At 63.6% G+C, this 24,152-nt stretch overlaps 2 protein-coding genes across 2 annotated transcripts; both read left to right on the forward strand.

Annotated features, from left to right (window-relative positions):
• The first annotated feature begins 2,816 nt into the window (after positions 1 to 2,816).
• NXPH4 (neurexophilin 4) lies at positions 2,817 to 18,254 on the forward strand. Its single transcript, XM_075075718.1, has 2 exons — positions 2,817 to 2,962; positions 16,623 to 18,254. Exons 1-2 carry the CDS (start codon positions 2,915 to 2,917, stop codon positions 17,388 to 17,390), a joined length of 816 nt encoding a protein of 271 aa, XP_074931819.1. The 5' UTR covers positions 2,817 to 2,914; the 3' UTR covers positions 17,391 to 18,254.
• Positions 18,255 to 18,484: 230 nt separating this feature from the next.
• SHMT2 (serine hydroxymethyltransferase 2) lies at positions 18,485 to 23,278 on the forward strand. Its single transcript, XM_075075867.1, has 12 exons — positions 18,485 to 18,641; positions 19,709 to 19,906; positions 20,010 to 20,089; positions 20,297 to 20,497; positions 20,580 to 20,661; positions 20,919 to 21,041; positions 21,165 to 21,304; positions 21,538 to 21,703; positions 21,779 to 21,878; positions 22,140 to 22,295; positions 22,564 to 22,671; positions 22,839 to 23,278. The coding sequence occupies exons 1-12, from the start codon at positions 18,618 to 18,620 to the stop codon at positions 22,964 to 22,966; spliced, it is 1,506 nt and encodes a 501-aa protein (XP_074931968.1). The 5' UTR covers positions 18,485 to 18,617; the 3' UTR covers positions 22,967 to 23,278.
• Positions 23,279 to 24,152: the final 874 nt, after the last annotated feature.

Consider the following 24,152-nt stretch of genomic DNA (forward strand, 5'->3'; position numbering starts at 1 on the left):
GCACCTCCCGAGGCGCTCCGCTGAGCCCCACGGCCCCCGCCTGCTGCGGCCTCGACGGCGGCTCCTTCCCCTGCGCGGCGGGGAGCCGAGGCACCCCAAGGCACCGGCCGCTGAGCACCGAGCCCCGGCTCCGGGCACCGGCGGCGGGCGCGGTGCCGGAAGCCGCCACCAGGTGGCGCCGCCGCCCTCGAGAAATGAGCGGGGGCTGCACGTGCCCCCCCCGCGCGACCCCCCCCGGTGCCCCCCCCCCCCCCAGCGCGCCACCCCTCGTGCAGCCCTGGGGCAGGCAGGGGCAGGGGGCAGGGCCCGATCCCGCACAGCCTCCCTCCCGCGGGAGGGGCGGCCGGGAGTCACTTCCCTGACGTCTGTCCCCGCCCCAGGGACCACCCGGGTGCCGCCAGCCCGCCGCCCCTCACCCGGCCACGCTTCCCCCAGGCAGCCCGGAGCACCGGGCGCTGGGCACCCGTGGGGCCAGGGCAGCCCCGGGCACTGCGGGTGGGGGGCTTGGGAGGGACCACGAACACCCCTCGGGCAGTGGAGGCGGCTGGAGGGCAGGGCTGGCCGGCCAGGGGCTGGCGGCTGCCCTGGTGGGCTCGAGCTGAGCAGGACGGGGCAAGGGCTGGGATCAGGCCCTCGGGCCGGCAGCCGCACCCACGCCATGTGCCAGGCCCACGGCGGTGGAGCGGGGGGGAGGGTTGTGAGGGGAGCCGAGGGTCATGGTGGGGCTCCATGGCACCCCCAGCCTGTGGCTCGGCAGAACGGGTCAACCCTCGGCGGCACCCTCCTTCCCAGCATCCGCCCCAGCACCAGCCCCCGCCCCCCCGGCCTCCTGTGGATGCCAAGCCGAGGACACAGCTGCTGCCTTTGAAAAGCCCCAAACCCCTCTGCAAAGGGATCCGGTGCGGCCCGAGTGCGGTGCAGCCCTCAGATCTATTTCAATACCAGCTCTTTGTTCACTTATCGGTTTCTTATATCTCCTCTAGAGGGTTTTTTTTCCTCCCTTTCCCCTCGCTTCCCCCCCCCCCCTTCTTTTTCCTTCAATCTTTTTATTTTTTTTAAACCTTCACTTGTTTCCCCTTGCCATGCCCTGCCCTCCCAGATCTTAGGCCAGTGGGTTGTTAATTGTGTGGGAGGGGTCTTCCCAGAGTCCCCTGGACCTCTCACAGCCCCTGGTGTCCCTTTGCTCCTTGGTGAGACCATCAGGGACACTGGGACACCCCCGGGAGTTTGCTCCAGCGATGTGGGGTGAGCCCCCAGCCACACATGGGTGGCAGATCCAGAGGGTCCACGGGCCATGCCAGTGAGGTTGGCCCCGCACAGCCCCTGGCCAGGGTTCAGCTGCCCCATCCCTTCCATGGCCCTGGGGCAAACAGGGTAAATACAGCATTGGGTGGGGGAAGCCAGCACTGGCGTCCCTGGGGGGATTGTTGGGATCCCAGCTGGGCAGGGAGAGGAGTGCAGAGGCTCCTGCCAGCGTGGGAAGCGGGGAGCCGAGGAGGAGTGGAGAGCACAGGCTGTGGGACTGGCCGCGGCTCTCACACCAGCCAGCAGCACTGGCACCGCAGCAGCAGCAAGAGATGGGCTGAATGGCCCTTCCCTGGAAGGAGGGCTCCCCTGTACCCCGGCTGCAGACCCTGAGTGCGAGGTGCTGTGTACCCCTGCCAGGGTAGTGCTGCGGCTGGGTGCTGGCACATGCGGGCACTGTGCTGCCCAGGGCTGCTGTGGGGATTTTATGGGGCTGGCTGGGGCCCCACTGCCCCACAGAGCCACAACTCCTCCATGCTGTGTCAGCACTGCCCTCTCCTTTCTTTTTCCTTTCTCTCCTGTTCCCCTTCATTTCGCTCCTTCTCCCTTTCCATTGCTTATGTCTCCTTTACCTTTTATTCATTCTGTCTCCACACATACGTGCGGTTCTGCAATGCCCCCCCACCCTGTGCTTGCCCCCAGCCCTGCTGATACCGAAGCCAGCAGCTTCCCCTGCAGCTTCTCTGGGAATGCAAGTAGGTAATACTAATAATAACAGTAACTATAATAGTAATAACAATAAAGTGATAGTGTTGGGGAGGGATTCCTGTTGAACTGGGGAGGGTATGAGAACACCTGGCAGACACCTCTGAGAAGGGCCGGGCACCAGGCTGGAGCGATGAGCACACGTGTGTGCATATGCGCACACACATGTGTGTACATGCAGGTGACGCAGGTTGCGTGTCCAGCCTGAGACATGGTGTGTGTGCTGCGGGTGGGAGTGTTCACACGCTCCAGGGTGTGCAAAGCCCAGGTGCCCTGTGTGCAGGCACCCTTGTGCGCGCAGGGCCTGGGGGCTGCCCCCCCAAGACCCTCCTGTAGGGTGGTCCCCGTTCTCTGCTGGAGTCTTTGGCAGGGCCCAGCAGTACCGGACCCTCTCCCCTCCCCAGGTGCATGTGGGCAGGATGAAGATGGGCAGGAGTGTCCCCCCAGGTACATGCACATCCCCCTGGACAGGGGCAGAACTGGGGGCATGCCGGAGTGCTGGAGTCTCCTGGGAGAGGGGAGGCAGGACTGGTAGCATCCCAGGGTGATGGGGTCTCCCGGGAGAGGAGGGCGGTGCCGGGGTCATCCCGGGGTGCTGGGGTCTCCAGGGGGAGGGGGGCAGCCCCCGCGCTGGCCCGGAGACGCCCCGAGGTGAGGGCAGGAGCTGGGTGCAGGATCCCCACGGCGCCCCCCGGAGCCGCCTCCGCCCGCTGCCCGCCGCCCGGTGCCCGCCAACCGGTGCCCCCCCGCGGGGGCGGCGGGCCGGGATTGGCGGGGCGCCGCGGAGGCGCCGCCCGGCCCCAGCAAGTCTCCAACTTTCTTCCTGCCTCCCCTCGCCGCCGCCTCCCTCCTCCGCCCGCCCTGCCGCGCTCCCTCCATCCCGGGAGCCCCGCGGAGCCCCGCGATGCTCCGCTGCCGCCTGCCCCTGCTCGGGCCCTGGCTGCTGCTGCAGGTACGGGGGGGCCGGGCGCGCCCCAGCCGCACCCGCCCGCGGGCGGCAAAGTTGCCGCTGCCGCCGGGGGGGTGCGGGGTTCCTGGGGGAGCGCGCAATTACCGGGGCGGGGGGGGTGCAGTTCCAGGAGGAGGGGTCGTGCAATTATTGAGAGGGTGGTACAGTTCCGGGGGGGGGGGGGGGGGGGGGGGGGGGCGTCCGTGCCGTTCCGCGGGGTGGGGGGGGGACGTGCAGTCCTGGCGGGGGAGGCGTGCAGTGGGGGGGGACACGTGCGGCTACTGGGGAGACCTATATTTCGGGGGGGGGTGGGTGCCGTGCAATCGCGCGGGGGGCTTAGGCAGTCGCGGAGATAGTGGATAATTGGGGGGGGCTTGTGCAGTCCTGAGGAGGGAGTCGTGCGATCACGGGGGGGACGTTTGCAGGGAGGTGAATGGGAGAGTTGTATGGCGGGGGGGGCCGGGGCAGGGATGGCACAGCGAGGGGGTCCCGCTCGCCCCGAGTTGGAGCGGGCTCGGGGCTGTCCCGGACCCTTGCGGGGGGTGCGGGGCACCGCACTCGGACAGCGGGCGGAGTTGGGAGCCGGGGGACCCGTGGGGCGGGGGGGAGCAGCGGTCGGTCCTGCCGCCGGTGCAGCCCCCGGACGCCCCCCGGTTGCGAGCAGCCCCCCACTCCACCCCCCCGGTGCAGAGCGCTGAAGGCGCCGTCTGGGAGGTGCGGGAGGGCAGCGAGACGCGCGAGACGGAGCCGCGCGTGAGCGGGGGGGGCGGCCGCGCGTGGGCGCGTCGGGCCTTTTGCCGGGGGGGGGGGCCCGCACGCTGTTGGGTGCACTTGTCCCGCACCCCGCACCTGCATCGCACCTGCGGATGGGAGCAGCGGGCACGGGCCTGCGGTGGGGGGAGGCAGGGTGAGTCACCCGAGCTGGGGTGACAGAGCTTTCCCCGGCTCCACCAAGGGTGTGAGCACTGAAACCACCTGCAGAGGTGATGCTTCATTTCTGTCCCGACTCGGTGCGGGCTCAGCTCCAGCACCAGCACAGCCTTCATCTCTGCCGCGGGGGGCACCTCCTTGCCAGCTCTGGCCCCCCCCCACCTCGCCGGGGTGCCCCCTCAGCCGGGCGCATTTGCCCCAGGGACAGGCTCGGCCTTGCTGAGCTGGGTGGGGGCTTTGCCTATTCTTGCCCCTTTGCCTGTCTGTGGAGGTTGAGGAGAGGCTGCAGATGCAGGGACACCCTCCCCACCCGCAGAGCCCTCCCTGTGATGTCCCCCAGTCCCAGATACCAAATGCTTCCCAAGGCCGCTTGGCCCTGCGTGTCCCCCCTCTGCCACCTCCTCTTGGAGCCCAGCGAGGCTTTTCCCCCAAATGGGAGCTGCTGGGTTTGGGGGCTACAGCTGCATCTGGTGCCAGTGTCAGTGGTGGTCATGAACGGGGTGATTTGTTCCCCCCCTCAGCCCTGCCGGGGGGGCTAGGATCATCAACCAGCAGATCTGATTTCCTGACACTCCATTTTTACTTTCTGTGTTTCATGAATAAAATCAAACGAGTCAATTCCCTCTCGGGAATTGGATGCACATCAGGGACACCCCCCCCTGCACAACCCTACCCCCAGGCGAAGGCTCTTGCAACTTGTCTCTCTGGCATGCTCCTCTCTGTATGTATATAGACAGATAGATGTGTGTGTGTCTGTGTGGGGGTGGCTCTGCGTGACCCCCCCCCGCTCCATGTCCATCTAACGCAGAGCATCTGTCGGTGCTGGAGCTGCTTCAAGACAAATGGTTTTGTTTTGATGAAATCAGAAGCAGGGCGCTGCCCCTGTCCCCCTCCCTGCCCACACAGGCAGCAGCGGTGGGGGTGAGGTGGGGGCTTGTGGCCGGGGGGATCAGGCCGTCCCAGGGCACAGGGTGGGCACACGGGTGCCAGAGCCTCCTGCCCTGCGCATAGGAAATAACCCTGGGAGAGGCTGGCAGGGGCAGTGAGCCCCAGCGCCTCTGTGGTGCAGGGCCGGGACTGGCCAGTGGTCTGTGGGCTTTCCTGCGTGGGGACAGGTTGCAGGAGGGGCCGGGCTCTGCACAGCCACACACCCAGCCAGGTCGTAGGGGAAGGGAGATGGAGCTGTTCCTGCCCCCTCAGTCTTCTAGGCCTGTTGAGGAGACACTTTCCTGGCCCCTCTCGGGGGACCGGAGGCAGCCTGATGGGCAGGGTGGCCCCACCGGCTCCCCCCAGCCCCAGTTGCTGCACTGGACCTGATCTTGAGCTTCCCAGTATCGTGTCCTGCCAGGGCGTGTGTGGGTGGTGGGAGTGATGGGCAAAGAGGCAGATATGGCTGCCTCCCCCGGGCGAGCACCTGGTATACAGTGGGTGAGTTTGCCCCTGGGGTGTGTGTTTGTGAGAGCATTCCTGCTGCGGGAAGGACGGGCCCCTGGGGTGTCTCCCCACCACGCTGTGCTTTTGCTGATTGTTCCTGCTGGGTCTGTGTTCGTGTGCGTGCGGGTGTGCATCTCCCTGCTGGGATGGACAAGCTCTCCCAGCCCAGCAGGTGCCGGTCTCCACTCTGTGTGTGCAGATCACCTCCCCCCAGCCCCCTGCCCTTCATGGCTGCTGCTGCCCGGGATGTGCCTTGTCCTTCCCTGTGCCTCTCGGGATGGCAGCGCTTGGGCAGGAGGGAGAGATGTTGCCTGGTGCTCCCCACAGGTGATTTACCTGCCTCAGCCTTCCTCAGGCTGCTGGTTTATGTTTATGCCTTAGATTTTTTCTGTGCATTGAGCATTAGGTCTTGGGGGTCCCTCAGAGTAGGGCTGGCCTCACTTCCCACTGGTTTGGGTCCCATCCAGCCTCCCAGGTGCACCCAGGAGCAATGGGAGAGACCCATGGCTGGGGCAGGCTGGGCATAGCTCCTGGGTACTTCCTACAGCCGTCCTTGGGCTCAAAGAGGTGGCTGTAATTTTGCAGAGAGGAAGGGCAATTCCTGGCTGGCAATCTCTTGGCCTTGCTGGGAGGTGGATGCCAGCCTTAGTCCCATGGTCCCCGATGCCCAGGTGACCAAGTGATCCACACCAGGTGCTGAACAAGACGTAGGGTGTCACTGGCCCCAGAGCAGGCAGGTGGGACCAGGGTGCAGCTGGGCTGCCTGGGAGGAGAGCAGGGTGTGGTGGCTCAGTGCAGCAGCAGGGCTGGAGCTGGGACTCTGCGTGTCTCTCACCCCTGCTCTGGCCCTGCTGCCTGCCTGTGCCTTTGCAGGAATGTGCCTCCCCAGCACCATGCCTCGGTTTCCCTTCTCCTGGCAGGCAAGGAGGTGAGATAGCGGGTGTCTGAAAAGCACCTGGAGTGTTGCTGGCAGGTTTTCCTTCCCAGATTAACCCTTCCCAGGAAAATCCTGCCTTGCCATGATGGTGGCTGTGCCAGCAGGAGGCTGGGGGCATGGGATGCCAGCCTCTAGGAAACTCACCCCGCTTCATTCCCTTTCCCTTCTTGTCACCCAAGAGCTGTCACATGTCCACTGGGTTGTTGGCTGACAGATAGCTTTGCTCTTAAGCAGATGCTGCCAGCCCTTTAGGTGCAAGGACACCCCTGTTCACTCCACACCCCACACAACCCCCCTCCTATTAATGGGGAGAATTTAACCTTTTCATTGCTCAGGGATGTATACCTCATTTGGGGCCAGACGAGGGGAAATGGGGTTTGGGTGGTGGTGCAGCCCTGCAAGCTGCCATCTGGCCAAGGGTCCCTCCGGACACAATGCTGCAGGGACCGACCCCAGCAGGATGGTGCCTGGATGACGCCTGCCAGGGCCAAGGGAGCAGCAGCTCCCTGCATCCCCCCTCTTCTGGTTCCTGCAGATCTCCCGAGCTGACCATCGTTGCGGCGGGTGCTGTGTGCTCAGCATGGCTGAGCTAATCTATCGCCAAACAAACACACACTGTTATTCCGAAAGAAGGTTTCCAAGCGACTCATTTCCCTTTTTTTAATAACTCTTCCCTGTGGTGCCCTTTGCACCCTGAGCTGGGAGATTCAATAAGGCTGGAGCCTGGAGCGTGGCGCAGCTCAGCCTCCTGCCGAGGGGGGGGGAGCAGCGGCTGGGGGGGGGGGGGCACCCAGGGGTGCCCCCTGGCCAGACCCATTCCTGTGCTTCACTGTGTTGTTCTGGCTGAAATCTGGGGCCTGCTTTATTGCTTCCCCCCCTTGTTTTTAATTGCCAGATTTCTGCCAGGTGCTGGGAGGGGGTGGCCGGAGCTGGGACAGCAAGGCAGCCGGCAAAGCGGGCGCTTCCCTCTGCGACAGCAGCACTGAGCTGAGCACCAGTCAACCCCACTGCTAATCACACCCGTGCCAATTAACACTCCCAGATTAATGACACACACCCCCCATCCACAGCTCCTCCTCCCGGGGGCCAAAGTCCCGGCAGCTGGTGGCCCAACAGTGGGGTGATGCCGTGCTGAGACCCCAGCAGTCGAAGACTCCCACCACTCCCCCGCCCCCCCCCCCCCCCCGCCTGCCCTGGCCAAGCTCCAGCATCTCTGAAGAGCTGCCTGGCTCAGCCTTCGCGCTCGGGCACTGAAGGTAAATGGCCCAGGAAAGATGAAGCTTCCTCTCCAGCCGCTTGGATTGCTACTAAAGAAATAATCACGTCCCTGTGCCCGTGTTTCCCCCCCCCCCGCCTTTTTTCCTGATCGCTGTTGCAAAAGGAAAGTCATTGTGGAAATGAGCACCCAGCCTGCAGAAATGATCAGCTGCAAAGAGCCTGCAGGGCCCTGTGCTTGTGGTGGGATTAATTTTCCCCTCCCCAAATAAATCCCCGTCAGACCCTGTTGCTTGGACAGGGGCTGACTGCTTTTCACCTGGGGCGTGGTAGGTCGCTCAGCCCAGTGCCACCAGCAGCACAGACCCTGTCCAACCCCTGTGGCTGTCCCGGCAGCTGGGCTGGCCTCAGCGGGTGTCACGGTGGCCAAAGACCCTCTCATTCCTCCTCCTGTCCCCCCAGCACTGGGCGGTAGAGCCTATGTCCTTGGCTCCTTGGTGAGCAGAGAGATGTTTTACTCTGTTTTGCCTGGTGCCTTCTTGGGACTGGGAGCCTGGGCAGGGTGGTGCATGCAAAATGGGGCCAAATCTGGACCCCAGGGGTTGTGAGGGAGCTCCCAGAGGATGGTGGGCTGCAGGGACCCCTTATCCCCTGCTCCTGGTGGGAGCCGGTGCCTGCCCGTGGCAGGGCACAGCCCCTGTGACCCCAGGATGGCACAGCCTGAGAGGAGCCTCAGTGATGCCTTTGAGGGTCCCCTGTGCCCCTGGGTCTCTTGGAGGGTTTTAATCGGTCTCTGCTGGTGGGGGGGAATGTGGGGGGATAGCCATGTCCCTGCCGCTGCTCCTCCCTTCTTTCTCTTCCTGGGGAGAATAAATCCCGGCTGGCTCTGGGAATGTGCTGGGGGAAGATGGTGAGGGGGGGGCACGCAGTGATAGGGTGGCACAGGGGTGGGTCCCCACTGAGGGGACAGTCCCACATTTGCCCCTCTCCATGGTGACCTTCGCACTGGGCCTGCCTCGTGGCAGGGGGGGGCTGGAAATGCAATTTATGATCCCGCCTGATACGATCTTATAAAATTTCCCGGGCACACTCGAAATTACATTTCCATAGCTCAGGAGAGGCGATCTCCTTGCACGCCAATACCTGCCACTTTTATGGCTACATTTATTGCAATAATAAAGTGAAATGGTGAGGCAAGGGGGGGGCAGGCGGGGGGGGGGAGGAGAGGCAGCTGGCAGAAGGTGGGGGCTGCATCCCTGAGGGCCTGGAGTCCCTCTGGTTTGGGGGGGGCTTGGGGGAAGCTGCCACCTCTCTGCACCCCCCAGAAAGACCTCGCCCTCCAAAGAGCCAGGACAGCTCTGGAGGGGTGGAGGGAGCCCCACAGCCTGCTCCACTGTGGGGAAACTGAGGCAGAGTCACAGGGTCTGAGGAGGAGGAACACGGGTGTCCTGACTTGGGCATCCCTGGCTGACGGGGATGCAGGAGCAACCTGGTGCTAGTTTCTGACAGCTCTGCCTCCATTTCCCTACACGCTGTCCGTGAGAGCTGCCCATGTCTGCATGCTCCCACCTGTGCCCGGCCCCAGCTCCTCATGCTATGGCAGAGCAAGGGGCTCACCTAAGAGAGCCGCAGCCCCAGCACTGTGGCTGGCACCGGGCATGCAGCAGCATGCTGGCCGGGGAGCAGCCCCCTCTCCCCAGTGACCCCCCCAACCCTTTCTACCCCATCCCTGCACCGTGCCTGGTCTGGAGCCAGGCTGGGCTCCGGCTGGCTTGGGGGAACACTGGCAACATGCTGCCTGGGTGAGCAGGATTCAATTTCCTCTGAGCCCATCAGCCCATGTGTCCCTGTCCCTCCCACCGCCCCTGTGCCCCCTCGCCGCTGGCTGGTGCACACCCGCCTGCACACCCCTCTCCCCCTTCCCGCTCCGTTTATCTCCTCATTTTTCTCATTCATTCTCCTTTCTTTCTTGAGTCCAATGAGTCACACAAGCCCTGAATCCTTTGCCTGGTGCTGTCTCCTCCCTTCTATTATATTTTTTCCTTTGCTCTTAACAGCACTTTTCTTTTTCACCCGGGGGGGGGGGGAGAGACTGGGGATGTACATTTTTTTTCCCTCCTTCCCCCCCACAGCCACCTACCAGCTCCTGTCTCACCGTGAAGCCCTTAAAAGTAATAAATAAATAAAACAACGGCTGAGAAAAGAAAAGGCAGGAAACGAGTGACAGGGAAAAGGAACCAAAACGAAAGAAAGAAGAAGGAGGAAAAAAAAAGTCCTACTCGGGCTATGAAATATTTATTAGCCAGCGCGTGCCGAGCGCGTTAATAAAGCCGCAGCATTTGCATATTTTTTCCGTCTGCAAGGAGCGAGGTGTCTGTTTAGGGGGATGAAGGCAAACGTGTCTGTGGGAAGCCGATTTCTCCTGGCCCCGCACAGGTCATGCTCCTGCACGAGGCGATGGCAGCCCTTGCGCGAGCATTGCTTCGGGCAGGGGTGTCACCAGGAGCAGGACCCCAGCGCAGGTCCCCTGGGTCCTGCCACCGCCACAGGCTGCGCTCGCAGGGTGGGTGCCGGCAGCTCCACAGTGCCATAATGGCCCGATGGTGGATTTGGCTTTGGCAAGCTCGCCCAACTCTCCACCCCACCCCGAGGACATGCTGGCACTGGGTTCATCATTCCTGGTGATGGGCGTTTTGGAGCTGCCTGCCTGCTGGGCTGTCTTTGAGTGTATGCAAACTGCTGGCAGTTGCAGCGGTGGCACAGAAGCAGAGGAAATACCAAGGAGGCCTTTGGGTGGTCACACTGAGCTCACCTCCAGGGCAGGATTTGTCCAGCTGTCACCACGACTCTGTGTGCATGCGCGCATCCCAACTTGTCCCTGTCTGTCACCATCTCGACCCCTCGGTGCCTGGGACTGGGTCAGGTTCAGCAACCACCAAAGCACGACACCCTTTTGCCCACCACATCCATCCCTCCCGTTGTGCTGGGGTGAGTGGGGCAGCTGGTGCTGCTGCCTGTGGCTGGGTGGGGGCTCCCAGCTACCAGCAGGGGAGGAGGCAGGGAGATGGTGACCGAGTGACACCAGGGAGCTGAGAAGTGAGGAGGGCATGGGCAGTGGGGGGTTCTGGCTGTGGGGCAAGCCGCTGCTTGCATGGGGCAGTGTGCCATGCATGGTGGGGCTGGTGCTGGCTGTGCCAGTGAGGGTGGTGGGGGCACCGAGCAGAGGCAGCTCCCCCTGGCTGCCCTGGTCTTAGAGCTGCTGGCCAAGGATGGGTTTTCAAGCTTTGAGCTGGGAGTCAGTGGGACATGGGGGTGGCTGCTGGGTCCAGCCAGCAGGGTTTCTCCTCTTGCCCTTATGAGGCTGAGATGGGGGAGGTTTGCCCTTCATTCCAAGACTGTCCTGCACCCCATTCCTGCACCCCCTGCCCATGACACCCCATGCCTGCCTGGCAGCCCACAGTCCTCCCCTATAACTCCCGCTGGGCTGCACACTACTGCCATCCCCAGCACCTGACCCACTCCCCATCCTGCAGCCCTGTCCTTTCGCCCTTGAGTCCTTGCTGCCAGAGGAGTAGTACCCTTGGTCACAGCCTCCCCAGGCAGGGGTGGGCAGCCAGGCTGAGTCTTGCTTTGCACTTCTGGTCTGCAGACCCCGGGCTCCTCCCAGCTCCCTGGACCCAGCCCAGGTGTCCCTAACAGCAGGTTAATTCGTTGCCCTGGCACCAAGGAGCCATCACCACAGATTTGCCTCACGGGGACCTTCATTAGCAACCTGCCACTCACCAGCCCCATCTGCACTTGCCTTGGCGGAGCGATGCTTGCGCCCAGCGGGGCAGAGGCGGAGGCATGGCTGTACCCCCAGCACGTACTGGGGCAGGTGTGCAGGAGGCACAGGAACATGTTCATTCTGGGATGCTCAAACATGGAAGAGCAGAGGCACCCCTGCAAAAGCACACATGCCGAGCCATCTCAATTCTTGAGTGCGTGTATAACCGTGTATGTATGCACACAGATGTGCTCACAGGGCGTGTAGGACACATGAAGGCATTCATGTACATTCAGCTGCACGCAGAGCAGCGCGTGCATAGACAAGCAACTGCAGGCATTTGTTGCGTTCACCTGCATGCTGCAGGTGCGCACCGAGCCGGTCAGGCACCGGGCAATCTCGGTGCACACCTGCTGGCACCCACGGGCGTGTGCACTCACACAGAGACATGGGAGCACGCACACGCAGAGCTCGCCGTGCGCTCTCGCCCACACACAGTCGTTCAGATGTGCGTTGCACGCCTCAGCACGCTTGGGTGCGTGCTTGGGTCCCTCCCCGCAGCCCAGCAGAGCCCACCGCTGCACCGCGTCACCCTGCCACCGCATTAGCACCCGCGCGGCGCCAGCGAGATAAATGGGAGCTGTCAGAGGCACCTTGTTTGCTGCTAACCTTTGGAAATGCCACACCGCCCCGGGCTGCACTGCGCCGGGGGGAGTGGGCCCGCAGGGATTGTTGCTCACCACCTCCAATTAATCTCCTTGCACTAACGAAGGCAGCAGGGTGACAGGGGAGAGAATGGCTTGACCCCACGTCCATGGGGAGAGCTGGAGACCCCGATCTGCAGGTCGTCACCTGCTCTGCCACCGACCCCCACCAGGGCAGGGGGTTGGCTCGGAGCCAGGTGCAGGGGACAGGCTGGCTGTAGGGACAGGGTCTTTGATGGGGGTTGTCACAGGTGCTCTGCTCCTGGAGCAGGCAGAGGCTGTTTTTCCTTGAGACAGTACCCCATCAATCAGTCACAGCTCTGCTTTCAGGGTACTGGGAGCTCATCACAGACCACACTGGGGCACCCCGCCCCTCCCCATGCTGATCTGCTCCCCTCCGCCAAGGTGACCGTGGGTCTCATGGGAGCAGCTGACGGCATTTGGCCCCGCCAGCAAATGGGATGTGAGTGGCCATCACTGCTGGTCCTGACAAGCCAAATTGATGCCGGCACCAAGAGCCTTCCCAGTCCCTCTGCAGCCACCCCCAGCCCTTCTTGAATCCTTGCCTGGCTGCTTATGCACATGCAGAGTGATACCTGGGTGCCTGCAGACATATAGCAGCCCTGCACAGCCACACACATGGACAGAGAAGTGCACAAGGGGCTTGAAAGCAGCAAAAGCATGTATCATTGTCTTGGGGTAACACGTAGATGCAGCAACACATGCATGTGTAACAGTACAAAAACAAGTGTACCAGGCAAACGCACATGAATGGTGCATCGCAGCCAGAGCCCAGCATGCAGCGCAGCCAAGCATAGCCCTCTGGCACAGGGGACAGATGCTGGTGCAGCCAAGGAGGGACGGGGCTCTGCACACACCTGTGCAGAGCCAGGAAGCACTGGGACCCTCACGTATTCCTTTGGATCATGTCCGACAGGTTCACATGCACGTGTGTGCACGCTGCACCCCAAGCACTCACAAGCAGAAACATTAATATTTAACACAAGGTGTGAGTGGGACCTGCCCTGAATGCTGACAGCACTGGCAGGGTGCAGGGGGGTGACCTTGGCTCCCCTCAGCACTGTCACGGAAAAGGCTTGCCATGGCCCTGCTCTACCGTGCCCGTTGCCCACAGGCTCAAAGACCTCCAGCCAGCCAGAAGCAGCCATCCTCCTGGGGCTGCACCAGGGGCTACGGGTAGTGAGGGTCTCCCCCACGCCTCTGTGCTGCCCAGAGCCCCAGGCTGTGCTCATGCCACAATCGATAGCCCTGGCTGCATCGGCAGTCACTGCCCTGCTCTGCAATTCCCTTTCATCCCCTGCTCGCCCAGCAGCTCCTGGGAAGGGACCTGGGGGTGGGTGGGAGACTGCCAGCCTGGCCCCTTGCCCTGAGGGGCTGGGGGGCTCCGCCTCTGCCTCTTTTCCCCAGGATTCACCTGCTCTGCCTGTGCCCAGTCTGTGCCCCACAGCCCCAGGCTCCACCCTGCCCCATCCTCCAGCACAAGCCTGGCCCAGGGACCCACAGCCTTCAGTAATGCAGGGCGCTGATGTCAGCACCTCCTTCCCCAGTACATGCCCCGTCCCCACTGTTTCCCACTGCATCCCGACCCCACTGCCTGCCTGTCCCTGTCATTTCCCTGTCCCTACTGCATCTGTCTCCATCAATTCCCCATCACAGCCCCCATTCCCATCACACTCCCATCGCCATTGCATCCCCATCTCCACTGTATCCCCCTCACCACTAGCAGGGGATCATGGAAGTGGGGTGAACTGGAAAGAGAAACTGAGGCTGAGGGAGGAGGGCTACTGTGGCTCACATAGCACTGCTGGGGAGAGCCAGCCATCCTGGCTCATGGCCCTGGCTGAGGTGGAAAGCCAGCACAGAGCTGAAGAAACCTCCAGAAATCTTTCCCAGACTGGTGGGGGCTTGGGCAGCGTGTGCTTGTATGCACGTGTTCCTCTGTGGGCTGCAGTCTCCACACTGCTCCCTGTCCCCTCTCTGTGGGTGCAGGTGGGTTTTGGGGCTCCCCTCCCAGCTGTGGGGTTACCAGTGCCCCTTCCCTGCATGTGCTTATCTCATGGTGAGCGAGGCCCACTGCCTCCCCACAGTGGGACGCGGGGGCACCCGGGGTGATGAATACGTACAAGTGGGATTAACAATGGAGCTGGGGCGGAGGGGGAGCAGTGGTCTCGCCGGGGCCACCTCTTCTTGCTGGAGAGGGGGTGCTGGGGGGGTGGCTGCCCTTCTCCCCCTCCCCCATTTATCTCTCCATCTCGCGGTCCTGCCGCGCTTGCTCCCTCTCTCTCTGCCTGGTGAAGGCACCCGGCTTTGAAGCTGCGTTGAAATATAGATAAGGGCGAAGGCAGCAGCCGCGCTCAAAGAGAGATTGGGGAGGGAGCCGGGGGACGGCCAGACCAGAGCCGGGGGGCTTCGGGGATGCTCAGCCGCAGCTTCGCACTGCACAGCTGCCTGCCCCCGCCCCCCCCCCCCCCGGGCTGGGCTGAAACCCCACGAATCCTCCTCCCCTGCCCACAGACCCGGCCAGTTCCCGGGGGAGGGAGAGCCCTGGGGCAGGACCGCCGATGCCCGCAGCAGCAGCCCGGGCTGCCGCCTCCGCCGGTGCAGCACGGGCGAGAGCAAGCACATGCCAGAGCAGATTTACAGGCTCAGCCCGGCACACGCAGCGTTAGCGGGATCAGGCAATAGATCCCCAAGACAGCAGTGCGCAGCCTGGCCGGAGGCTCCAGCTCAGCAGCTGGAGAGGAACAGGGCAAGCATGGGGACTATGGCCGGGGCAGCAGCCCCCTGGTGTGGCTCGGTCCTTGGTGGGTGCCCAGCAGAGACCGGTCCCTGCACACGGTCCTGCCTGGCAGTGGAGGAGGGGACCTGGGGGGCTCACCCCTGTCTGACGGGGGGCATGGGAAAAGTGCAGTGCGCTCTGAGCGGGAAACAGCATCAAGCCATTCTGACAGTGCTGCAGGGTGGCTGGTGCCAGGATGAGACCCCAGCAATGGCAGGCAGGAGCCATACCCAGCGCCTCCTGCCCTGCCTCCAGCCCCACTGGCTTGGTATTCAGCGCTGAGGCATGCCTCAGTTTCCTGTGGGGGCACAGCCACCCCCACGCTCCTCCCAGACACTTCCAGCTGGTGCCTCTGCTCGAAGCCCTCCTTCCCCACTCCCCTCCTCCCCGCAGCCCCCTCGGGAAACAGGTCGTCCAGAGCAAAAACTGCCAGAGCAGCCTGAGCACCTGCCAGCTCACGGGCGACAGTGATTGACGAGGCTGGGGCTGACGGAGCAGCATCCTGCGCACCGGGAGCAGCTGGCAGGGCAGGCAGGGGCACGCCGAGCACTGGGGTGCAGAGCCAGGAGCAGCCAGGCTGAGGGATGGGGAAGCGGGGGGGCAGGCAGGCTCGGGCAAGGGAGGGACATGGGACATGGCAGGGACAGGGTCCCAGGGTTGAAGAGGTGCCAGCTGGCTCTGCTCACTGCTGCTGAGCTGCACAATGTCAGTCCCGGCAGCCAGGAAAGCAGAGCGACAGCCATTGGGAACCTCAAGAAGGGGACACCGCAGTTCTGTCCCAGCTGGTGCCTGGCTGGAGGTGGGTCCCAACCCCCTCAGTGTGTAGAGTCCCTTTCTCAGCTAGTGTGGCTGGGAGCTGCTGCATGACACCCCAACACTGGCTGTATCTCCAGAGGGTCCTGGTGTGCTGGTGCCCATCAGTACCTTCTTAATCAGGCATGCAGTTTGCTCAGGTTGGAGAGACCAGTCAGCTGGTCTTTACTGAGGCTCCCTGCCGTGATTTACCCTACCAGGAGAGGAGCTGACTCTCCCCACCCTGTCAGAGACCTTGCCAAGAGCTCCTGGCTCTGTGTTGGCCAAGGGGGTGTCCCCATGCTGGTGCAGGGACCTTGCAGCTGTCTGGCATTTTCCTCTCCTCTGCTGCCCATCTTTTCTGCTTCTGCTGCAAATTCCCTCCCTTGCCAGAATGCAGTAAGTGACCCCAGCCTGCCCCTGCCGGCAAAGCAAGGGGTCCCTGCTCATTCACTGTGTGCCCCCCTCTGCACACAATGCACCCCACTCTTCAGCTGTGTCTGCCTGGTGCAGGGCGGAGCAGCTGCCATGCAGCCTGGCAGGGGTCTCTGTAATTTCAGCTGCAGATCAGAGGCACGGGGTAATGCAATTAGGCTTCCCTGGCAGGCGGCAGAGGACTCTGATGCCTCCCTCTCTCTGTACACACTGCTGCCCCCCACCATCCTGCATTTTAAGAGGCCTCAACTGTGGTGGGGCAGGCAGTCATGAATTGTCGGGTGTCCCTGTTTTTTCCCATAACAGGGAGATGGGTGATGCAGGAGAAGCAGCCCTGACTCCTGGGGGTGTGTCTGGGACAGGCCTGTGTGGGGCCAAGCAGGGGTTGGGGGGTGGCATGGGCAGGGTGCAGCCATGCTTGGCTCCAGGCACGGCTGGGGGCATGGCAGATGGGGAATCATGGTGCTGAAGGGGTGCATGGTGCTGGAGGGGTGCATGGCCATAGAAGAGATACAGGGGTGCAGGAGGGATACACAGGCACTGACGGGTGCATGGGGACAGACAGGATAATGTGTGAGGGGCAGCAGGCAGGAGAATAAGCAAGGGGGTGGCAGGCACAGCTCATGCAGTCTCTGCCCTCTTCTCCCCAGACGGTGTGTGCTGGGGGCCACATTGCCAAGACCCTGGGGTACCTGGAGCTGGGCACCTCTGGCCTCCTTAAGGATGTCCCCTATGGCACCCTGAAGCCCCCAGTGCTCGACCCCAGACAGCTGATTCCAGCCAAGCCCCCCCGGGGTGCGGGAACACCCTTGGGTGCTGCGCAGAGCCCCTGGGACTGGCAGAAGAACCAGACGGTCGGGGAGCTGCCAAGCTCCCGTGCCCGGCGCAAGCCCTCGCTCAAGTCCGGCCGCACCAAGAAGATCTTTGGCTGGGGTGACTTCTACTTCAACATCAAGACACTGAAGTTCAGCCTGCTGGTGACAGGGAAGATTGTCGACCACATCAACGGGACCTTCAGCGTCTACTTCCGCCACAACTCCTCCAGCCTGGGCAACGTCTCAGTCAGCATTGTGCCCCCTTCCAAGGCAGTGGGCTTTGAGGTGCTGGTGCCAGCCCCCCCGCCACTCCCCCGCCCACCCCCCCAGCAGAGCACCCTGCCTGAGGGGCGCCCAGCCAAGGCCCTCAACTGCCATGTGGAGTATGAGAAGACCAACCGGGCACGGAAGAACAAGCCCTGCCTGTACGACCCCTCCAAGGTGTGCTTCACTGAGCACACGCAGAGCCACGCTGCCTGGCTCTGCGCCAAGCCCTTCAAGGTCATCTGCATCTTCATCTCCTTTCTCAGCATCGACTACAAGCTGGTCCAGAAGGTCTGCCCCGACTACAACTTCCAGCATGACAACCCCTACTTTGGCTGATGGCCATGGGAAGGGGCAGTGGGTGCTGGAGCCGAAGGCAGATGGGGGTGCAGTGGAGGTACCCCCCTTGCCCTCACACTGGTCCCTCCTTCATTGCTGCAGCACCTCCCCAGGGCGTAGGAGCAGGGCCCTGGGCATGGCCAGCACAGCCACACTCCCATCCCTGTGGCTGGGTGGGGGGTGCAGGTGCGGAGCCTGGCCTCCCACCCCACGCTGGGGGCTGGGCTGGGGTCCCTGCAAGCGTGTGGGTGAGTCGGGGGGTATAGCCCCATGTGATGGCATCAGCTCTGCCTGTGTCACCTCTGGGGCAGGCAAGGGCATGGTTATAATGGGGGGGTTTCCTGTGTGCCGGTGGGTTATGGTGCTCAGGAGAGCTCAGGCTTCACCCCGTGCACTGCGGGGGGGGGACTTTTCTCTTTCTGCAGCCGCAGGAGATGCGGACGTGTGTGCATGTGGACACGTGTGCGCACGCCAGTCTGTGCGTGTGCCAGGGCACCTGTCCAGGTATTTTGGAGCCTTCACCCCCATTGGCCCCTCCCAGGCTGTGGCAGCGCTGGGGCATCAAACCAAGCCCCTGGTGACCCATGGAGCCCCCTCTCCTCTGTTGGGGAGGACCCCACCCAAATTCACCACCCCTCACCCAGAGCTGCAGCCCCCCAGCTGCTGCCCACCACCCACCACTGCGCCGCGAAGAAGTGCCACGCCAGGGGCAGGGACCTGGGGGTCCCTGTCCCTGAGCCGCCAGGGCCCTTGATGGGGCTTCTGTCACCCAGGCCTGGAACGGGGCTTCTTCCTATTTTTTTAAGAAAATTAAAATGGAAAAAAAGTGGAAAATAAAGAAAAACGTTGGGAAAAAATGGAAAAGTGGTGGAGTGTGCTGATTCCGTATCCTCACGGCGGAGCCCACCGCCCTCCCACTGCCCCGGGACTGGGCGAGGGGGACGGGGGGAGAAAGAGGAAGGAGGTGCGGGGGACAGGGATGGGAATACGGGCTGCAGGGGCGGGGGTGCGGGGGGCGCCGGGACCGCGGTACCCGCGGCTTGGGGGCGGGGGGGGGGCCCTGCACCTCCGGTTTCCCGTCGGGCCCCGCGGGGCCGGCGACCCCTTGGCCCCGCCCCCTCGGCAGCGCTCGCGCGGCGTCGCGGGGGCGGGGCCGGGCAGGGACCGGGAGCGGGACCGGGAGCGGGGCCGGGACCCGGCCGGGACCCGCCTGGAGCGAGGACCGCGATGTGGCCGCTCCGCCTGGGCAGGGTGAGTCTCGGAGTTGCGTGGGGTGGTCCCGGGAGGTGGGCCTGGGAGGTGCTGGTGCCCGTGCCCGCAGGGGGCCCCGGTGCCGGGGGGAGGCTCGGTACCGGGGGGGGGGTGGGGTTACTACCCGGAGGAGTTCCGGTGCTCGCAGGGTGTCCCGGTCCCCAGCGGTGTTCCGGTGCTCATGGGGGCCCCGGTGTCTGGGGGGAGTCCGGGTACCCCGCGGGGCGTCCCGGCGCCCGGAGGGTCGCTCCCCGCGTACCCCTTTCTCCCGGCCCCCCGCCCCCTTCAGCGCCCCTTTGCAACCGGGGTGTGCAGCTCCCGCTCGGCGGGTGTCGGGGCAGCGGCGCCCGGTCCCGGCCCCCCCGGCTAGGCAGCGGCACCCCCGGCCCAGCTCCCTGCCCCGCGGACTTTGCATCCGTCCCAAAGTCCCCGGGCCGGGGCAGCCACCGCCGTCGGCCTTGGCCCCTGCCCGGTGACCGCGGTCCCGCGGATGATGCAATGGGACGGCAGCGGTTACATCACCGGGCACCGGCACTGGGCACCGCCGGCGGGGCGAAGTGGGGGACACAGTACCCCTTCCGTGACCCCCGGGCTGAGGGAAATAGTGACCCCGCCCCCCCCCCCCCCCCCCCAGTTGTGCAAGGTGCTGCCGGGGGATCCCGCAGCAACCCCCCCGGAGCACCTTGGGGCCCCCGTGGGGTAGCTGAGTGTCCGGCCGTCCCGTCTGGGCACATACGTGTGTCTAGCTCTGCTGTGTATGTGCTCTGCACCCACGGTGGGCTTTGCTGCCATTTCTGCTGCTTTGGCACGGGCTCTCAGTGGAGGCGAGATGCTCCTGCCGTGGCTGTGGGTGCAGGAGACCTTGTGGGGGGTCCCCATGTGCCTCCTGGGTCCCTGGGGGTCCCCAAATGCCCACCCGGGGTGGTGGCACCAGTGGCTGGAGACAGAACACCGGGTTCTTGCCCCTGGTGCTGTTGCATGCTGTTCCAGCAGCACCTTTGGGGTAAGGGATCTGGGCACCCACCTGTGCGGGGTCACAGCCTATCAGCCCCCCCTCTACTGTGCAGGCCCTGCAGCGATATGGTGGCCAGGTGAGCAGTGGCAGCCAGCGGGTGCAGCACAGCACCGTTGCCACAGCGGCCACCGGGCACATGCCTGGCTGGACGGGGCAGGAGAGTTTGGCTGAGAGCGATCCTGAGATGTGGGCCCTGGTCCAGAAGGAGAAGGATCGGCAGTGCCGGGGTCTGGAGCTCATCGCCTCTGAGGTGGGGTACAGGGTGCTTGGGGCAGGGGGTGGTGACAGTCCTGGGGGACCTCTGCTCGGGTGGGAGCCCTGCTGCCTCGTCTCTGACCTCCTTTTTCCCCCAGAATTTCTGCAGCCGGGCAGCACTGGAAGCCCTGGGCTCCTGCCTAAACAACAAGTACTCAGAGGGGTACCCTGGTAAAAGGTAAAGAGGGTGAGCGGGTTCTGGGGGACAGGAGGGCACTGGTGGTATCGGGACTCCTCCTGTAGCCAGCATTTGGCTGCAGGAAAGGTTAAGGGGAGACCTTGGGCAGGAGAGGGTACTTCTGAGGGGAGGCTGTCCTCTCCACTGAGGTTATCTGTTGGGCTGGCGGGGGCAAGGCCCCCCGTAACCACCTCCCTTCTCCTCCAGGTACTACGGGGGAGCTGAGGTGGTGGACCAGATTGAGCTGCTGTGCGAGCAGCGGGCTCTGGAGGCGTTTGACCTGGATCCTGCCCGCTGGGGCGTCAATGTTCAGCCCTACTCGGGATCTCCAGCCAACTTTGCAGCCTACACAGCCCTGCTGCAGCCCCATGACCGCCTTATGGGGCTGGACCTGCCCGACGGGGGCCAGTACGTAGCAGGGTGGGGCAGCCTGGAGCCCCTGCCTCCCGGGGAGCCCAGCCTCAGCCTGCACCTCTGCCTTCCCCTGCAGCCTCACACATGGGTACATGTCGGACGTCAAGAGAATCTCAGCAACATCCATCTTCTTCGAGTCAATGCCCTACAAACTTGATGTGAGCCGAGGGGGGCAGGTTCCTGGGGGAAGGGGGGATCTGCTGGCCAAGCCGTTGATCCTGGCAGGGCCCCTGAGGTGCCCAGGCTGCTCTGCCATCCCCTGCCCTAACCTCCCCCTCTCCCAACCATGTCCCGGTGCCAAGGAGTGCTTGGGAGCTGCCTGTGGTTCAGCCAAACATGCTGTACTCGGAGCTGGGTGCAGGGACCTGCAGGAACCTGCAGGAACCTCGACAAGCTGTCTGTCTGTCCCTTGTAGCCAGCCACAGGGCTGATTGACTATGACCAGTTGGAGGTGACAGCGCGGCTCTTCCGTCCTCGTCTCGTCATTGCTGGCACCAGTGCATACGCCCGCCTCATCGACTATGCTCGTATGAAGAAGGTACGGGGTGGCAGGCTCCATCCTGGGTGATTGGAGCTCTCGTGCCTGTAGCAGCTCAAGGGCAGTTGCACCCCACTCATGGCTGCAGGGACATGGCCGGACCATGACTCCCTGTGTCCCCAGGTGTGTGAGGAGGTGAAGGCGTACCTGCTGGCAGACATGGCACACATCAGTGGGCTGGTGGCAGCCAAGGCCATCCCTTCACCCTTTGAGCACGCAGACTTGGTCACCAGCACCACACATAAGACCCTGCGTGGCGCTAGGTGAGGCTGTGTCCTGCCGCCCCCTCCCCGGGGAGGATGCTTACCCATGGCGGGGGAGTGCAAAGCAGCGGTTGGGTTTCGTGCTCTGGGTAGGACCAGAGCTGAGCAGGAGGGACCCACCGGAGGGTGGTAGTGGTGTTGGCACTGCCCCATGGTGTAGGGAAGCCAACACCCTGATGTGGGGAGATGGCAGACAGGTGGGAGGAGCGGTGCCAGCTCTCTCTTGCCACCAGGTCAGGACTGATCTTCTACCGCAAGGGTGTGCGCTCGGTGGATAAGAAGACAGGCAAGGAGATGCTGTATGACCTGGAGGACAGGATCAACTTTGCTGTCTTCCCTTCCCTGCAAGGGGGACCCCACAACCATGCCATTGCTGCTGTGGCTGTGGCCCTCAAACAGGTCTGTGCCAGGGTGGTGGGTGCAGGGCTGGGGCTGACCTGGGCCCTGCGCTGACATGGTCTTTCCCCCCACCAGGCCAGCTCGCCAGCTTTCCACCAGTACTGCCAGCAGGTGCTGAAGAATGCCAAAGCCATGGCGCAGGCCCTGTTGCAGCGTGGGTACACCCTGGTGTCAGGTAATGCCTCCTTCCCCATGCTTTTGGGGATAAGGAGGGACAAGGCTGCAGTAGGTTGCAAGTGGTCTCAGTGCCCCTAGCCAGCAGTGGGGAGTACGGGGGGGGGGCAGAGGATGTGCAGGACAGAACGGGGCTTGGGAGGTGGCACAGGAGCAGCGCTGTAGAGCAGGGAAGGGGCTGGGATTTGGTGGGGAAGGGGAGGGGGTGGGTGGAGGTACTTGGGGCTGGCTGTCACTCCTCACCCTTTCCCTTGCTCCCCAGGTGGTACTGACAACCACCTGGTTCTGGTAGACCTGCGGCCCAAGGGCATCGACGGCGCACGGGCTGAGCGGGTGCTGGAGCTCGTCTCCATCACTGCTAACAAGAACACATGCCCAGGGGACAAGAGCGCGCTCACACCGGGAGGGCTGCGCCTGGGTGAGGAACGGGCCCTGCTTGGGGGGGGTCTTCCTGTCTCCATCCAGCCCCTTCCCTGAGGGGCTGTCCCCAGGCTTTCTTCCTGGGGTGTCCCCACTCTGTTTCACCCCTCTCTGAAGACTCCACGTGGGAATTTGGAGCCAGTTTCTGGCTCAGAGGGTTGCATGGGACCCCATAGGGGCCAGGGCTTGGGGATCCCTTTGGTGAGATTGGCTTCTGTGGATGGTGCTCTGAGCAGCTCCCGGCCCTGATGGGCTCCATCCCCCAGGTGCCCCTGCGCTGACCTCCCGCCAATTCCGTGAGGAGGATTTCCAGAAAGTTGTAGCTTTCATTGATGAAGGCATTTTGCTGGCCCTGGATGTCAAGAGCAAAACCAGTGAGTGAGCAGGGGCCCCCGTCTCCCCCTTTCCTGAGTGCCAGTTGGCACCTCTCCATTTGGGGTGTTGGGACTGCACCCCAAGCTGGTGCCAGCCTTCCCTGGGCAGGGAAGGGGCTGCAGTAATGTGCCACTGCCTTTCTTACTGGCTCCCCCTCCACCCCCAGGCAAGCTCCAGGACTTCAAGACCTTCTTGCTGCAGGACGCAGAGACGCAGCGCCGCTTGGCTGACCTGCGCCAGCGCGTGGAGACCTTTGCTCGTGCCTTCCCCATGCCTGGCTTCAGTGACCGCTGAGCGGGGGCTCTTACTTCTCCTGCTGGGCTGGGACTACCTGGGGGCAAGGGGAGGCTTAAAACCCCACTCTGCATTCCCCACTCCCCTTTGTCCCCCACCAGCACCTTTGGGATAAGGCGCTCCCTCCCCAGGACGGTGGGTGGCCCACGCCCGTCCTGCTGTCAGTGTTAGGATACATAGTCTACCCCAGACCCTGAGGGTAGAGTGACCAGTCCTCGCTCTAGCCTCACCCCCTCTGTCCAGGCAAGTCTTGCACTTTTCTATGCGGTCAGGGGTGTGGGAGGTTGCTAATAAAAGTGGGGGCAGAGCCTGCCTGCATGGCGGTGTGTGGGTGCTGAGCTGGGGAGGGAGAGATCAGTGACAAGGTGTCAGGGGGGCTAGTGTCCCTGGGGCGCCTCAGCACTGTGTCAGGGCACTGTGGGTGGGTGTGGGGCCCGGACTCCCCGGTCTCGCTGCCCATGGTTGTGCCTCAGCGTTCCCACCCCTTCTCCACGCCGGTGCTTCACCCAGCGGGCTCTGAGGTGGGGGGTTACACTGAGCCCTGGCACAAGGCAGGTACTGTGCGGGGTGGTGGTCTGCAGGGTGCAGACCCTCTGGCGAGCCCCCTTGCTCCCCACGGCACTGTCTGGCTGGAGGTAGCCATGCCCCTGGCAGGCCAGGCAGCTGCCTGCTCCCCAGCACGTCCCGCTCTCCCGGGTCATCTGTTCCGTATTTACTGGCGGTGAGTTCCCCCACACAGCCTTAGCCAAACCAAACAGCACCGGGCAGGACTCCCCTGCCTCTGGCAAGGGCCGGGCCCCTGCCCCATGGCACATAGTCCTGGGGAGAGCAGGGGCTGCCCACGTGTGGAGAACATGCATGTGCATGACACCCCCACCCACCCACCCACCCAGCTCTCTTCTTCTCTGGGGGGCTGGGTCAGGACCAGGACCATCCCTGGGCAGTCCCCGGAGCCCTGGAGCGTGGGAGAGCGGAAATGTGACACCCAGGGGCCGTGAACCGCAGCTTCCAGCGGGATGTGAGCCCCCACCCCAGCCTTCACAGTGGGGTGTTGAATGTCTCCTATGTTTATGGGCCTGGGAAACAGCATACATAATCCATTTTGCTGCTCCCCCACCCCCAATAATTTATTACTGTCCTGCAAGTTTAATGCAGGCAAGCCATGATGGTGAGCAGCGTGCCAGGC

This window comes from Phalacrocorax aristotelis, chromosome 26, assembly GCF_949628215.1.
Source record: "Phalacrocorax aristotelis chromosome 26, bGulAri2.1, whole genome shotgun sequence".
NCBI classification, from domain to species: Eukaryota; Metazoa; Chordata; class Aves; order Suliformes; family Phalacrocoracidae; genus Phalacrocorax; species Phalacrocorax aristotelis.